General features: G+C 47.0%; 2 protein-coding genes across 5 annotated transcripts in view; one reads left to right on the forward strand and one right to left on the reverse strand.

Moving 5' to 3' along the window:
• The first annotated feature begins 349 nt into the window (after nucleotides 1-349).
• Rbp1 (RNA-binding protein 1) lies at nucleotides 350-5,305 on the forward strand. Of its 4 annotated transcripts, XM_075690129.1 has the most exons (6): nucleotides 350-507; nucleotides 1,850-2,044; nucleotides 2,288-2,380; nucleotides 2,991-3,020; nucleotides 4,737-4,845; nucleotides 5,053-5,305. In XM_075690129.1, coding segments are annotated over exons 1-5 (426 nt in total). In that variant the 5' UTR covers nucleotides 350-505; the 3' UTR covers nucleotides 4,843-4,845; nucleotides 5,053-5,305. The 4 variants fall into 4 exon arrangements, with proteins under 4 accessions (XP_075546244.1, XP_075546245.1, XP_075546242.1 ...); XM_075690130.1 differs by lacking the exon at nucleotides 2,991-3,020; XM_075690127.1 differs by lacking the exons at nucleotides 4,737-4,845; nucleotides 5,053-5,305 and adding an exon at nucleotides 3,609-3,911.
• A 4,737-nt stretch (nucleotides 5,306-10,042) lies between these two features.
• LOC142579681 (thromboxane-A synthase-like) overlaps nucleotides 10,043-15,403 on the reverse strand; it is a 29,796-nt gene continuing 24,435 nt past the window's right edge. The window contains exons 14-15 of the mRNA XM_075690134.1: nucleotides 14,849-15,014; nucleotides 10,043-10,283 (exon numbers count right to left, since the gene is read on the reverse strand). Of these exons, the coding sequence (XP_075546249.1) occupies nucleotides 10,206-10,283; nucleotides 14,849-15,014 (244 nt within the window). The 3' untranslated portion in view covers nucleotides 10,043-10,205. The remainder of the gene's footprint in view (nucleotides 10,284-14,848; nucleotides 15,015-15,403) is intronic.

Consider the following 15,403-nt stretch of genomic DNA (forward strand, 5'->3'; position numbering starts at 1 on the left):
TGTGACGGGAAAAAGAATGGCAGGTGGTGGCCGTGCTCCTTGAAACATAAACAAGTAGCCTGTGGCCACTTTCGGCGCTTCGTTATCGAGCTGCGTTTCCTACGCAACGGAACTTTCGGACTGGTCCATTGCGTACTTTCCGCCCGATGAAAATATTCAAATCAATATACTGGCCTCTTCTGTGCAAGCAGGTGTTTCTTAATACTAGATCATAGCGTTACTGCTAGCAAAACGCAGTAACGTTAAAAAATATGCAAGCTTAATAATTTGGCTGAGTAGCAATCTACGGCAGCGGCACGTTCCAGAAATTTCGAACCGTTGATAGCGCCATCTCGCCACAGCGTTGGCAGCGTCTCACTGGCTGACCTGCCACCAGTAGGGGGCCTCCTGTTCATCCAGAAGCTTGAAAGGCATTGGCATTGCGTCGTTCGCTGTGGGTGCAGTAGAAGGCCGGAAGCCGCATTAGAAATCTCGGGGGACGTACTGGACGGCGCAATTTCACGAAATGTGAGTACCTTTCGTATGCCTTCCTGATGTGGGGCGATAGCGTGTGCTAATTTCTGATTAAACGGAATGGTGCGAGGTGTGCTCCGGTTTGCGTACACAAAAAAATGTTCTAAGCCTAGTTGTAGCTACGCCTCGTTGCGATCTACGGTGCGTTCGACCGTGCCCTGTGGGCACGCTCTGCGAAATACTGCGCAGCGCAAAAAAAAAAAGACAATGTCGTTTTCACTACAATACGCGCAGTTAGAAGGTCAAAGGAGTTGCGTTTAATAGCGGGAAGTTAACTCTCGGGTGTCGGTAGGCGGGCGACCATGACTTTCATGAGCAAGCTGTTACCGTTACCCGAGCCTTCCGCGGGTCATGCGCGGGCACGTGTGTAGGTACGTGTATGCGGGCGTCAACGACGCGATGCCACCTGTGTTCTACAAACAAGTCGAGTATTTCGCTAGCAGAGTTGTGCAACGCCACGAACGCTGCGTCGTAGCGCGCGCGCTTGTACTCGTCCTACCGGAAAACAGGCTCGTTCCCTTTTCCACTGTAAGCTACGTGAAATTTGTCATTGCCATTTCAGATCATTTTCGTGTGATTGCTGAGTCGCCTTAAATATCATTCTGGGTGTTGTGCTAGCGACGTGCATATTCGGTTCGTGTGGTGCGCTTTCCGCAATGTGATCTAGGTGCTGGCAAGATCAGCTTTCAATCGACCAGCCTCGCTATTAAGCGATAATGTTAACTGTTCGACTCCTGTTTACTTTGCTGGGCCGGTGCACCTGGAAATTGCGCACAGGCCAAGAGACCGCGTTGAATAGTTTCGGTTATTGCACATGTGTATGGCGTACCCGCCAACACTCCCGAACTTAACGTAAAGTTGACGAATTCTCGTTCTTTCCACGCTTTTAAAGATGTTGCGTTGAGTTTTACGAAAAATAACTTGTTCGCTAAAAGTAAAAAAAAATTCTGAAAGATTGGTTTAAAGAATTCTTACTAAAATAATGCACTCTTTAACGGGGCGCCACATCATATGCCAACTGAATGAGTTTATTTAGAAAGTATCTGGAGCAGGCCATGTCGGCCATAGCAAGATTACTGCTTGCTGCTGCTTCTATGCTACGTCTAAGGATAAACCATCATTAAATTGTGTATCCCACAAAAGGTGTGTGTGCCTAGAGAAATGCGTGCCTATCTTCTGCTCTTTTTTTTGTTATGACCTTGGGATTTTTTACAAATTTTTCATTCGCAGTTATGTATTCCATGCAGGCACAAGGCAATGTTGACTCTTGTCAGCGATGATTTTCACATGCTTGATATTGCTTTAGATTTGAAGTGTGTCCCCTTGTTGCTCGCAGGGAGTGGAGCCTTGACTGCAAGGTGTATGTGGGTAACCTGGGGAGTGGGGCAGCCAAGCACGAGATCGAGGCGGCCTTCACCAAGTTCGGCCCCTTGCGCAATGTCTGGGTGGCCCGCAACCCTCCGGGCTTTGCTTTTGTTGAGTTCGAGGACTCTCGTGACGCTGAAGATGCCTGTCGTGCTCTTGATGGCAGGTGAGTGGGGCTGGACTGCACTTCTTTACCGCACCGATGACCTGCAGTTTTTAAATCGCCAGTCTTCTCTTAATTATTTTTTTTCTTAGCGTCATGAGTAAGGCTGGAGGCAATTTTATTTCCAGCTGTGGCTCAGCGCACATTTTTAGACCACTGTTTGCACACCTCACAAGTGATAAACCTGTTTTGCATACTGTAACATAATTTGAGTCTAACTGGATCTCGGTGTTTTCTTCAAAACAGCCGTCTTTGTGGAACAAGGGTGAGGGTGGAAATGTCCCATGGCCGATCACGCCGTGGTGGAGCTAGCAGGCGCCCAGCTGCACCGCCACCTCGGTAAGTTCCTGTTGCTCTCTCAGCCTCTACGAAATCTGAATGCCTCGTGACCATAGAGAGCAAGTGGCAGTTTTTGAGGAGCTTGGAGGACAAATTACTTGTCCCTCAGGATACTTTAGTTTTTGTGCCAGTACGTTATCCCGAGTTGTCATAGCCCACCACATAGATTCTTTAGGCCACCAGCTAGAGACGGTGTTGATGTTGGCTAGCCTAAAATAGCTCATGACGGACTGTCCAGAAATTGTAGGGGCTCTCACAGTTGTGGCTGTGCTGGTTTTTGCTAGGTATGGATGTTGAAGTTAATTGCAGAGGGTGCATGTTATCGTTGTATTTTTGAAGTTTGCTAGCTTGTTTTTGCCGTCGAGTCAGCCTGCGATTTCATGGTTTTGTTCGCCTTTGTTGATTTAGTTTTCGAAACAGTTAACTTCAGTGAACTTTTTTTTTCTTTGCTTCATTTGGGTGCTTGTGTAGGGAAGGTGAACTAATGGATTAAGCCTGTACAGGAACTTGAATGATGTCACCATGTGTACAAGGAAGTCTTCGCATTTAGATCAATTAAAGTGCATGCAAAATCAGTGTTCCTTCCTTTCTTTTCTTTTTGCTTTTCTAGCTACGGAGGTTACGGAGCTAAACGGTCCAGGTAGGTTTCTTCCAGGCGGACTGTGTGCCTGTGCTGTCCATGTGCTATTTTGTCACTGCTTAGAACTGCAAAACTGGCATTACCACATTTCGGTTTCTTCACCTCTTTGCTTGTCTTTTGTGTCTGTAGGCTTACGCTTGAAATGGTGGTGGGAGGTATGTCCGTTGATTGCTAGTCTTAGAGGAAGGGCGATATGAAGAACATGGTTTTTGTTATCCTTTTTAGTGTATTGTAAATGTGAGAAAGGCCATACCCAAGCCCAGGCAGTCGCATACAAATTTTTTAACGATTAGGCTGAAAGTTGGGATTTATGCCGCTGGTGTATTTGACTTGTTTTTTCTATTTGTTGCCTAACAGTATGTTCTATGAATCAATTGTGACATCCTCTCTAGCACGCGTCATTTCGTTAAGACGCACTGTTGACAGAGGCCTATGTTTAAGGTTTGTGTGCTAATTTGTATTTGTCTGTCTTTCTGAATTCCTGAACGGCCCTGTGTGGTCTGTAGCCACACGTGATGCCTGGGTTTGGTGTCTGGGCCGTTCCTGTGCAGGTTCCTGTAATGATTTTCATGATGGGGCACCTTACAGGGCATGCGACATCATCTCTAACTCTGCCCCCCGAGGGACTAAAGTGACCCAACCTACCACCACCACCACCTTTCTCCTTCGTCAACAACAACCACCGCCACACTTCTATCTCGCTGCGCGGGAAGGGTTTGCCGCCGACGCGGCTGGCTGAGCCACCAACCCCCTCACCCCCTTGAGAGAGAGAGAAAACATCGGGACGCCGCCCCTGTGCGAGCAAATCGAGGCAGCAATGCCAGCGCCAACAGCTTCTTCCCAACCAACACACTTCCGCAGGGGGATGGCAACGCATTCGGTGGCAGACGCCTTCTTCCCTTCTCGTGCCCCCCTTCGCTCGCCACCGCTCGCCTAGCTGGCCGGTCGGCGCTCAACGCTCTTCTTTGCCACTGGCACAGGTTACCCGTTTGCTGTCATTCTCGCGTCACTGGGGGTTGCAGGACTTGCAAAGGGGCGCCTTCTGTGACCCTCTCTTGTAGCTTGGTGCGGGCCAGGCCTAGTGCAGAATTGGAGGATGCGCAGTGCTATTCGCAGAGAGCGGCTTGCAGGAAGGCTTAGCTGTTTGCCTAGCTCTATATTTGCCGCCTCGTGCTGGAACTTTTTATGCGTAGCTTGGCAAGTGTTCTTGATGTGTTTAACACTTCAGGGTTCTGAGAACAGCATTTTGCACTTGACGGCACTGAAGCAGTTGGTTGTTAGTGTTGAGGTTTGTGTATGCAGCACAGTGGTGGATGGTTTCAAAGTGGAGGGAGTTTGATAATGTGTAATGTAAGATCTTAATAAGCGAAGCATCACATTGTGTTGGATTGGGCTTGCTGAAAGGGAAGCGCATTCATTCAGAGGTTAGAATATTGCACATTGATTGCATGGGGTTTCTCAAGCAGGGAATTTAAGCATTGGTGTCCAAGGATAGGTTAACTGTCGCAAGGTGATAATTTGCCTGATAAGACCTTGGCTGGTGCTGTCAGAACTTGCATAATGTTAAATAGCGCCTGTTAGGAAGTACTGCTTGACAGATGCATGAGCTCTGAATGCCTAAAGGGAGGATCAGGTAATTGCTATCTGGCGAGGCAGAGGATTATGCCTGTTTTGCAAATGTGGGGGGGTGCCTCAATTTCTGAATTGTCCTTGCAGGTCTCGCTCTCCTCGAAGACGTTACTCCCGAAGCCGCAGCCGTAGCCGCTCCCGCAGCTTGCGCAGGTCTACCGGAAGCCGCTCACTCTCTCGGGAGAGGCGTTGACAGGTAGGGCGTTTTATTGCATTTCAGGCCACTGCAGATACCTTCGCATCGACTTGCCAGCAGAGAGCTGCGTCCTGCTCCGAGCGCTGTTCACACGCCTCTCAGCTTAAAAGCATTCTCAACTGGCCTTCGCATCGCATGTGTCTTCTTGGCTTGCTCGAGAGCCAACAGCGGTGTGCATAGTGCAAGCATGGCGTCCCAACTGTGCAGGGCCGAGGGCTGGCCACTCTGCTGTGCTGCTGGCATCCTGCGATGGACTGTGGGAAGACTGAGGAAGCAGGACATGCAGTTACCACCACCACATTGCATGTGTGATTCCATAACATTCTTTTTTTTTTTCATGTTAAGTTCGTTTTCAGCCAAGAAAAAAAAGACTACGAAAACAAAAGCCTTGGTCATGTGTGTCATGTAGCTATTTCATGAATTGGCAAAACTTCACAATAAAAGCTTTTTCAACCCTGTCGGCTGGTATTTATGTGCATACTGCTACATGGTTCACCCTTTTGAGCACGCGCGCATGTGTGTGTGTGTGTGTGGGGGGGGGTGGGGGGGGGGTTCGAGTGCTGTGTACCTGATAATGTATGCTGACGGAAAATGGCAAAAAAATAGTTAATCCAAGAGTAATAGGTTTTGCTAACCTATGCAGGGGAATAGGAACGCAGTGTAAAATTCGTAATATGTACCTCACTGGACTGGGAGGAAGTGTTGAATATCAAAGAAAACCCACCGGGAAAGTATTTGATCTTGAAGTTCAGATATTAATAGCAAATAAGCACATTGGTTGTGCTGATAATCAAAAGTGGGCACTAATATGTACCCAAGTCCATCTTGAGTCGCAAGTAGGGATTTCTGGGGAGGGTCCAGGTTTTGAAAAATGTCCCTATGTTAGTGTCAGCTGCATATGTGCATTTACAGAACTGCTTGCACTAGGTCTTAAGCATATTTGTTCTGAAATAACATTGGGTGTCCTGAAAATCTACAGGTCCCCACTGTCGAGGTTTTGCTATGTTTCCAGTGATTTAATAATCTTTTACTCATTTTGCCATTAAACTTCAGGTAATATTTTAGCTTTGCAGAGAGTACTAGTTTTCTGTGCCTTCCCCCTTTGTGTCCGAATCTCTAGCTGTAAACTTTCATTCCTTCAAAAATGCAACTGAAGGTTCCACATTTTTTTTTCATGCGCATCGGTTATGTGGCAACTGCCACAGTGCTTCAGGATGGCTATGTGTCTGCTTGTAGAATAGGTGTTCCTTAGTGCAATTACACAATTCCTTTTTCATTCCAGGCAGTCGCTTAAAATGGGTTTGATGTAAATTCATCCGTCTATCACATCTTGAGCCGAGATACTTTCTGTCATGTCCGTACTGCAGTGCATGGTGCACAGAGTTCTATAACAGCGTGTGAAGTTATTCAACAGTTAATGATGGGGCCGGCTATCAAGTACCACAATGTTGCACATGCTGAGCACTTGTGTAAAAAACAAAAGCAGCATTTTTGGGTCCCTCAGTTCAGACTTTCCTTCCAAGCATTGTGTGTATTTAACTTGTGCTGACAAATTTATGCCACTTTGGGAACCATTGATAAGTATGCATGTATACCAGAGCAGAGCCCTTGTTCTCCAGCCAACTTCAAGAATATCTGAACCCTTTGAGGGTCAATGACGTAAATATACAGTGCCACAAACAAGTCTGAAAATGGTCGATGCCATATATTTCAGGCGCCGTCTGTACGTTTAAAAAGCGCGCCCATTTCCTAACTTTTTTCTTTTCTGTCGTGCTGCCGCCACATGGGAATACAGGGAATTTTTTTCGCACGCCTCCCTCTCTGTTTTCATTGCATGGTTCGTTTTAGCGGTGGTTTGCTCCCGCACGTCCGTATATAGTACCGCCCGTGCATTGGTGTACGTGCGGGTGGGTGGCGGTTTCGGCTTCTTGCACTTGCAAAACTGATGGCTATCTCGTTACCAATCGCTTGAAGGGAGACCGCCTCTTTCTCGCTCGTTCAGTGCTCACAGGAGTGCGCATAGGAAGGATGCCACCGTGCATGCGTTTCCGCTGCTCTTTTTTTAACACTCGCTGGTTGGCGATATGATGAAGATTAGCGGAAGGTTGTCACACATTTCGCTTTTATAACGGGCACTTTAATTTCATCCACTTTAATTTACATTAATTTATTGTTTCTTCAGTTCATTTATTAAGCACAAGTAATTTCCCCTATGTTGTCCTTGGTGTCAGTGTTGGCTTCTTATGATATCACGGATAGAATGTGCCATAACCAGCTTTGAGACGTACTCTCCCTCGCCGTTCCTGATGACTGACACAACGTCCTTGTTCAGGCTCTGCTGAGAGCACCCAAGTTCAACCTTGGTGAAGTACTTGAGTACAGTTTGTACATCTGATGAGCTTAACGTTGTCCTCGTATACGGACCAAAATCTGTCTGCATTCCATGCTTCTTGTGCCAATTTTGGTCCTTCCTGAGCATGTATGCTGCGACAGCTGGGATTGCTTGAACGCGTTATCAACATTTGGTGGCATGATGGTTAGGAGACGGCAGCGCTGTCGATAGGACCTTGAAGTCTTGTCTGCTTGCTTCAAGTTATTAAACCAGCCAGCGCATGCATGACATTCTGTCAAAGAAGCTTCAGGTGTACTGACACTTCCGTGTGCAGGGCTTAAAGTTGCGCTTATCTTTGTCACCACGATGCTTTCAATCTCGGCCCGTTTTCTGTTTCCATAAGAAGGACTGCTGCGTTTGTGAATGGAAGATGGTGGCTTCAACGGTGAGACATCGGACCTGTTCAAGTCATCAATTCCTTCTTCCTGAAGGAATGCCTTGTCTGCTTCATCGTGGGTGTCGCTAGATGAAGACAGGATTTCCTTGAGGCGCGTAAGGCAATGCTGGCAGACATCGTCGTCGCAAATATCCTTATCCTCTTGCATTGGCCTCCAGAGGGAGGCAACATCCAAAATGTTTACGCAATAGGAAATTTTTTTCTTAGCAGTCTTCTTGTGAACGCGTAAACAATTGGGACATAATACTCGTACCGAGCTGAGAGCCGCATGCATTGTGTGTAGTGAACGGCTAGACTTGAAACGTTTATACTGAATGGCACCGCACTATTCTGTCGCTTTTTCTGCGTTGCTGTCGTGAGTGAGCCTCCAGAATGTGTCACGGTTTCATGTTTTATGAACAAGGCTGTTTAAAGCTTTTCACTGTGAAAACGTGAGCCACACTCGTTATCGAAGGACAGTGTACGTCTGGCGCCACCAGTGACCCCTGCTGTTCTTGGCGTGGGAAAGCGCGTCAGCAAGGGGCTGACAAAACAAAAAATTAGGCAACTTCAGGAGCCTTTGGCTCAGTCATGCCGCACTGCACTTCTACAGACAGCTGAAATGCAGAGGTGACGGTCGAGGTAAGATGGGAAGATGTTACCTGTGAGGGATGCGGAAAACATGCGATAACGGAAAATGAAATAAACGGCTCGGGAATTGACTCGGATAATTTTTTGGAATAGGCATAGCGTGAGTGATGCGTGGTGGTGCCGAAGAAGGTTCCGGTATCGATTGCACGTGCGGGATGGGGAGTAGGCATTTTAAGTAGCACCTCCATAATGGCGCACCTGATAATGGAAGCGCTCGGTCGCTTACGGATTGGCTTGCCCCGGTGCCGCTTACAAGTAATTTACTGTGTGAACCAGATGGGTTTTGGCAGAGTCTGCCACAGCATGCACTCGTGGTGTCTCGCATGCTGTTGGAAGCATAAGCGAATATTGGAGGCATAAGTGCGATGCCCACAGAGGTTGTACTGCAAACTCCGTACACATTAGCACTTTAGAGGGTGGGAGAAGTCCACCCCCTCACAACTTTACACAAATAAAATGTGACAATACATTTTTGGTTTAAAACAAGCTGCCAGATCGAAGTTCTTTAGCAGCAAAGAAAGTAGAACTAGATTTGCATACAATGCCCCTGATAAGACAACCAGCAAAGGTACTGAAGCCAGCACACTCAACAGGGGCCACTTTGGCCTGTTACATATTGTGAATAAAGCAAGTGAGGAAACATCACACCCACGTTTTGCCCGACATAAGCGGACTTCCATTGAATATTTTTTCACGAATGAGCCGAATATATTATTTTATTCTTGAAAATGAGTTTTCTTTTGGGAAAAACGTGCAACTTTTAGACTTTTTTCTTATATGTCATGTAGGAAGATAATATATTGCATAAATGTTGCAGAGAACATTCTATGCTTGAGACTTTTCAAATTTGTGTGTGAAATAGAAAATGAACCAAGACGCATCAAAGTTACAAAATTTTACTGATTTGGGCCATTTTTGGATTTTTTTGAATTTTCTTTCCTAAAGAAAACGCATGGAAATAATTTACCGTGAGGCACATTAAAAGGAGCAGGAAAATTTTTTTACCCAATTTTTTTTAGTTTGCATTTAATTCGGCTGTGGAATCTCAAAATATTCTGATAAACGTAGGGGGATGCTTGCGCCACAACCTTCAATTATTTTTTGGCTTGTTGGGAGCGCTTTTTGGGAATAAGATTTTTGGATTCCTGCAGCTTGGATATTCCTACATGACAAGAAAAAGCCAGACAAAACAAAAATATCATGTGGATATGCATGTTTCATTTCACGTGGAATCGTCCAGAACACGCAGCCTAGCGAGAGCTGGCAGCAATAAATGGGACTGACGCTATAAACATTTGCTGTGATGACACTGATGAATTATGTCGCGGCAAAGGTGTGAGAGATCTGAAAACTTCAGAAGTTTAGATGCTGCGCATATGTATAATTAGACATCTTTGCTAGAACTGTGAAAATTCTTGCGCTTGAGCATGTTAAAGCCCAGTGCTTAACATTCGGACGAGTAATGAAGCGTGGGTCGTTGTCGTTAGCAATAACATCTCATTTCCATCGCATCCCGAGCGGCCGCTGCGGCGACACTGGAATGGTAAATGTAAATGCCATAGCATTTTCCGGCCAGTACAAGGTGCATATACAGAAATTATGTACTGCTACCTCAATGTTAAGTTTCATATTGCAGCAAATTTCGCTTCCAACGAACTTGCTATTTTGCCACACACTAGCAAAGATAGCACGGTTGAACAGACTCACCTTGATTATATGTAGTTGATTCCGTGCCTGAATGTCCTTACTGTGAATGCATTCACGGAGTAGGAACAGCATTGTTGAGAACACCCAGTTTATTGGAACGGAATAATATAATGAGAAGCAGAAACACTCGTATATGAACATTGTATATATTACAGATGAGTTCAGGCGCACACTAGCGAAATGAGCTGTTTGAGATCTATTTACACGATGGGACGAAGGCAGCTGCATGCATTTCTAGATGGGCACTACCTTGACGTTCACTCCTCTCTTGATCCGCAACACCAGAGGGTTCATGTCGATCTCTGCAGGGTCCTGCGGGAAGATTTCATGAGATGACGTTCATTGAAGTATGTGCCCTTTGCAAATTTTGTAAGCTTATATGCATTGCGCGTACATCGCATGGCTGTTGCAAAGTTACGAAATCTGAAATGAGCCGTGGTTACAAAATACATGAATTGTAGCAACAACGCTTGCGGTGACATCTTGTGACACATTATCCAACCCCAATGTGTTAGACAGATGTTACATAGGTGTTCTTGTGGAAGGAACAAAGTCTGCACGTTAACTAATATGTCACTGCTGAAAATTTACATATTTGGTTACCGCAATAATATGTATATGGTGCCTCTTGTTAAAGTGCACTACCAGATGACGCCACCATCGTTGGCGCTTACCTTTCTGTAACCTGGTGTTCAGCAAGCGCAGCTACCCTTATGGACAAGAAAAAAAAAACTCCCTAATAGAAAGTTGCAGCATGTGCGTAACCGTATTGCTTGGTAAGTGTACCAGGTACCAGGTCAGGTGCATGGCACCAACTTGCAGAAACAACGCTCTTAGCGACATCGGGTGACGCACTGTCTAACGAGTGAGAATGCAGAACTAACACAGCAGTTGCCTAAATATCCGCCTTCACTGCCGTGACGTAAAGCGTTGTATAATCAGTTACGTTCCGTGCTGTTACGGCCATTTTTTTTTTTTTTTGAGAATAATCGTGACGCGACAAACAGCGTTTAGCATAAATGTACAAAATGCGACAAAAATGCCGCTACCAACTTTGCTACTTCCATCCAAGGCTCCTGTAATTTGCAAACCTTAAGAAGATTACGGACAAACTAAGATTCCCGAATGCCGCCAGAACCGATAAGAGGCAAACGGGTAGGAAGTCCTTATCACATCACCCATTCCCTGGTACGCTTAATGGAGGTCATGGCAAAGGATTTTGTCGCATGCCCCAGCGGGCGTTGACGGTCGCAGCATCTGATGAGCTTCTCGACAGACTGTGATCAAAACATGAATGATGGGATACGTTGCCCGCCGTGGTGTAAGTCGCCAACGCGTTGTGCTGCTGAGCACGTGGTCTCAGGTTCAATTCCCGACAGGGGCGAAACACAACAAAGGCGAAAAAAAAATTGCTTGTTATACTTTCATTTGTGTGCATGATAAAGAAGGCCAGGTTAGCCATCTGCTATACGATGTAGATAGTGTGTTGCTTTGGGACGCTAAACTGCACGGTTTGTTTTGAAGTTAGGAAGACCAGAAGGTAGCCCCAATTTTTATGGTCTAAATATAGTCTGACATGACGTGAGCGCGTGTACACATTACATTACATTGGCGAAAACAACAGTGTCTATAGTTTGACCGATGGTTTGACGCACTGGTGCAGCCAACGTAACCGGACGCGGCCAATGCACTCCGAGGCGCCCGGCGTCGGACGACGCTTGCCCGCGCGCCAGTAACGTCGGACTAAAGACGCGCCTTAACTCTCGTCACATGCAGGTCAAGCTCCCACCAGCGGCAATTCCCTTTCCCACATTAATTCATCCTTATCAGTCTATTTTTATGTCCTTTGCAGGACGAAGGCGTCTCCCAGCGATCTCCAATCACTTCTGTCTCGCACTAGCTGATTCCAACTTCCACCTGCAAATTCGCTTATTTCACCACCCCACCTAATTTTCTGCCAGGTTATTCATCCTTATTAGCCTATTTTTATGTCCTCTGCAGCACGAAGGCGTCTCCCAGCGATCTCCAATTACTTCTTTCTCGCGCTAGCTGATTCCAACTTCGACCTGCAAATTTGCCTATTTCACCACCCCACCTAATTTTCTGCCAGGTTATTCATCCTTATCAGCCTATATTTATGTCCTTTGCAGCACGAAGGCGTCTCCCAGCGATCTCCAATTACTTCTATTTCGCACTAGCTGATTCCAACTTCCACCTGCAAATTTGCTTATTTCACCACCCTACCTAATTTTCTGCCAGGTTATTCATCCTTATTAGCCTATTTTTATGTCCCTTGCAGGACGAAGACGTCTCCCAGCGATCTCCAATTTCTTCTCTCTTGCGCTAGCCGATTCCAACTTGCGCCTGCAAATTTGCTAATTTCACCACCCCAATTTTCTGCCGTCATCGACTGCGCTCCTATTTTCTTAGGACCCATTCTGCAACGCTAATGGTTCACCGGTGATCTGCCCTACGCATTACATGGGCTGCCAACTGCATTTTAAAAGCGAAGCTTTTATTTGCGAACCTAGATGGGGTTTCGTGACCGTGGGTGCTGCGACCTGGCTGTCGCTGCGACCCTTGCAGAATAGACCAACCTAAAGCCCCTCCATACACGTTTCCGCCGACCAGGTTTCCGCCAACCAGAAAGCGGCGGTGGCGCGTGGATGGAGGGGCTTTAGACCAACCAGTCACAGCGGAGTGCGCTCGCCACTGGGCTCCTTGCACCGCCACCAGATGGCTATGCCTCCACGGTGACGGTCGTGCGGGGGAAAGAAAACCAGAAAGCTCGCCTTCACGCATCCGTGGCGGCGGCACTGCATTAGCCTCTCTGCAATCCCTGAATAAAGCCTTCCATGTCACTTTGTGCGGACGTTCAATAACACAACGTCATGTTTCGACTCTTTAGAACTCACACAAAGCTTCGCCGCATATACATTCCAACTGCTGCATTTCCTCTTAAAGAGACCCTCGCTCAGTCTGGCCATTTTGAGCTGGCAAGCGCAGTGAATATACAATGCGCACTAATGATCGTGACTGCCAAGTATTACTTCCCTGTATATGCGCCGCGGAGAGAACCAACCGCCGTTTGCCATTCTCCTAGTGGGCGCCGCGCTCCCAGCCGGAGAGGACGTCATACGCACAAGTGCATCTACGTAGTACACATCAATGCTGTGACGTCACTCACTGCAGTGACACGTAACCCTGATAATTATTCAAGGCAACATCAGTTATTTGTTTAACCTGTTGCTTCAATAGTCAAATTAATATTTAGAAACAATAAAACATACAAACTGAATGTCTGCATGTTTTTTTGTTTTACTTTGTACCGTAGAACGAGAGCTATACTTCCGTTTCGTCTGCTTGTTCCCACGTCGTGCAGTTGTGTGCGCGGTGAACAAAACTGTCATTTTCTACCTTGTTCCAGCGCCGCGATCATGCTCTTTCATCCTCTCGCGTCTGCTTCAGTGCTCGTGACTGTAGCACTTACTTGTACTGCTGATCAGGTGTTCTCGTGCAGAGTGCGCAAGATCATCCGCTGCGCGAAATTAGACAAACGAATCACCTCGTGTGTGAGGGCGTCACCGGAAGTGCGCCACTTAGCTAAAACGTGAGAGAGAGGGAAAAAAAGAAAACAAAGGTGGGGCCCGTGACGTATTCGTTACGCGATCCTCAGGCTCCGGTGTGGTAGTACGCAGGGACGGAATTTCGCTTACTGAGGCTAGACAGGGGTAAGTAGAGAGAGGGTCTATGTTGGCGGTGACGCTCACCTCCCCGCTGACAGCGGTACCTCACGGTACCAAGCTCTACAATCGCCTCAACCTTCTCTCTCTCTCTCTCTCTCTCTCTTTTTATTTCTTCTTTACGTCCCCCCCTTCCCCAAGTTGCTGAGTCGCGCTCCCTAAAGAGCTGCAGAAAATGGCGCCTCTTCCTCTTCACAATCACACTCGCTCTCATGGGTTTGCGGCACTTCAAATATTTCTATCGCTGCTATTAATGAAGCAATTTGAAAAATTCTTGTGGTAGAACACTCCACATAGGCACATAACAACTTGCACATAACCAACATTTTAATGTGTGGCCTGGTGAGGGGACCTTTAATGTAATCTAGAATATGGGCTATCCTCGCTGCTCTCTTAATTATACACAGCTAATTTCTTATGCTTTCCCCTGCTTCATTAGGCGCTGTCTTCGTTTGTGAAAAAAAAAAATCGAGCCTCTCGGTTTCCCCTAGTCTTCTCGCTAGCTGCATAGCGAGAGTTTTGGTTATGGTAGTCTTGATGCCTTTAGGTACCATCCGAGAGTTCATTGACGAGGTGTCTCGTAACTTCTCATAATACGTGGCGCCTGCGGTTCAATGGATGTACAACAATCTCAGTAATGGACTCGAGGGGCGCTGTCTAATACTCCCAGTGCTATAGTTCTAGTAGACATAGGTACAACAAACGCACAAGAAAGTGGACGGGGCAGGAGCGGAGGCGGTCGTCGTAGCGCAATTGGTAAAGCATGGCACACGCAAGCGGAGTTAGTGCGTTCGTGTCCGATCAGTGGCACATTGCCTTTTCTTCCACTTTCAGTTCATTTGACTTTATTAATTGTACATTTCAAATTGTACATTTAAATATCAGCAATAAAAGAAAAAAACAGTTAAATTAAGCTATGCTTTCCTTGGCTTCGTCGTCTGTTTGTTTCAGGTGGTCTTTCTTTTTCGCTTTTTGATTAGACACGTGTTTTGATAGTTAAGTTCTTGTTTTTGTGCGTATGTCACATGACTCCGTCGCTTGCCGCATAAAGCATAGTCACAAGTTCGTGCTTGTCATTGTCTGTGTCGCTTTGGTGTCCCCAAAGCTTGCGAGATGTCAATGTTTACGCCATACCTTGTCGGTGTTGGGCGTGGCCTCGAGTCGGTACTTGCGCAGTACGTGTGCGAGCGCGAAGCGCATCTCCATCTGCGCGAACCGCATGCCGATGCAGTTGCGCGGCCCCGCGCCGAACGGCTGGAAAGCGAGCGGGTTCTGGCCCTTGCGCCGCTCGGGAAGGAACCTGCGCAGTCAGCAAAGTCAGCCCGTTATTAGTAGGACTTGGCCCGTCGTGGTTCGTCTTCGGAAGAAAGTTGTGACTTTGTAGTGCCAGACACAGGCGACCTCCATGCCGCGCAGGTTCAGTGGCAGGTACTGCGTGTCCTTGCTACGACACTCTGATTATCAAAACAGTAGATTAGAGACTGCGCTCATGCGAGGTTGCACAGCCACATTACGGGGTACAAACAGACCATCGGTACAGGCGCTGGCGGGAAATAGATTGCGGCGGGACTTTCCGCCTCGCGGCTAAAGTAAAGCGGCACCAAGCTAGAGGGCTTCCCTGGATTCGCCTGGGCGTCGCCGTTACTTTGACGCTGTGCACAACTTATCGGTCGTGCGAACAGCCTGAAC

Source organism: Dermacentor variabilis, chromosome 4, assembly GCF_050947875.1.
Source record: "Dermacentor variabilis isolate Ectoservices chromosome 4, ASM5094787v1, whole genome shotgun sequence".
Taxonomy (NCBI): Eukaryota; Metazoa; Arthropoda; class Arachnida; order Ixodida; family Ixodidae; genus Dermacentor; species Dermacentor variabilis.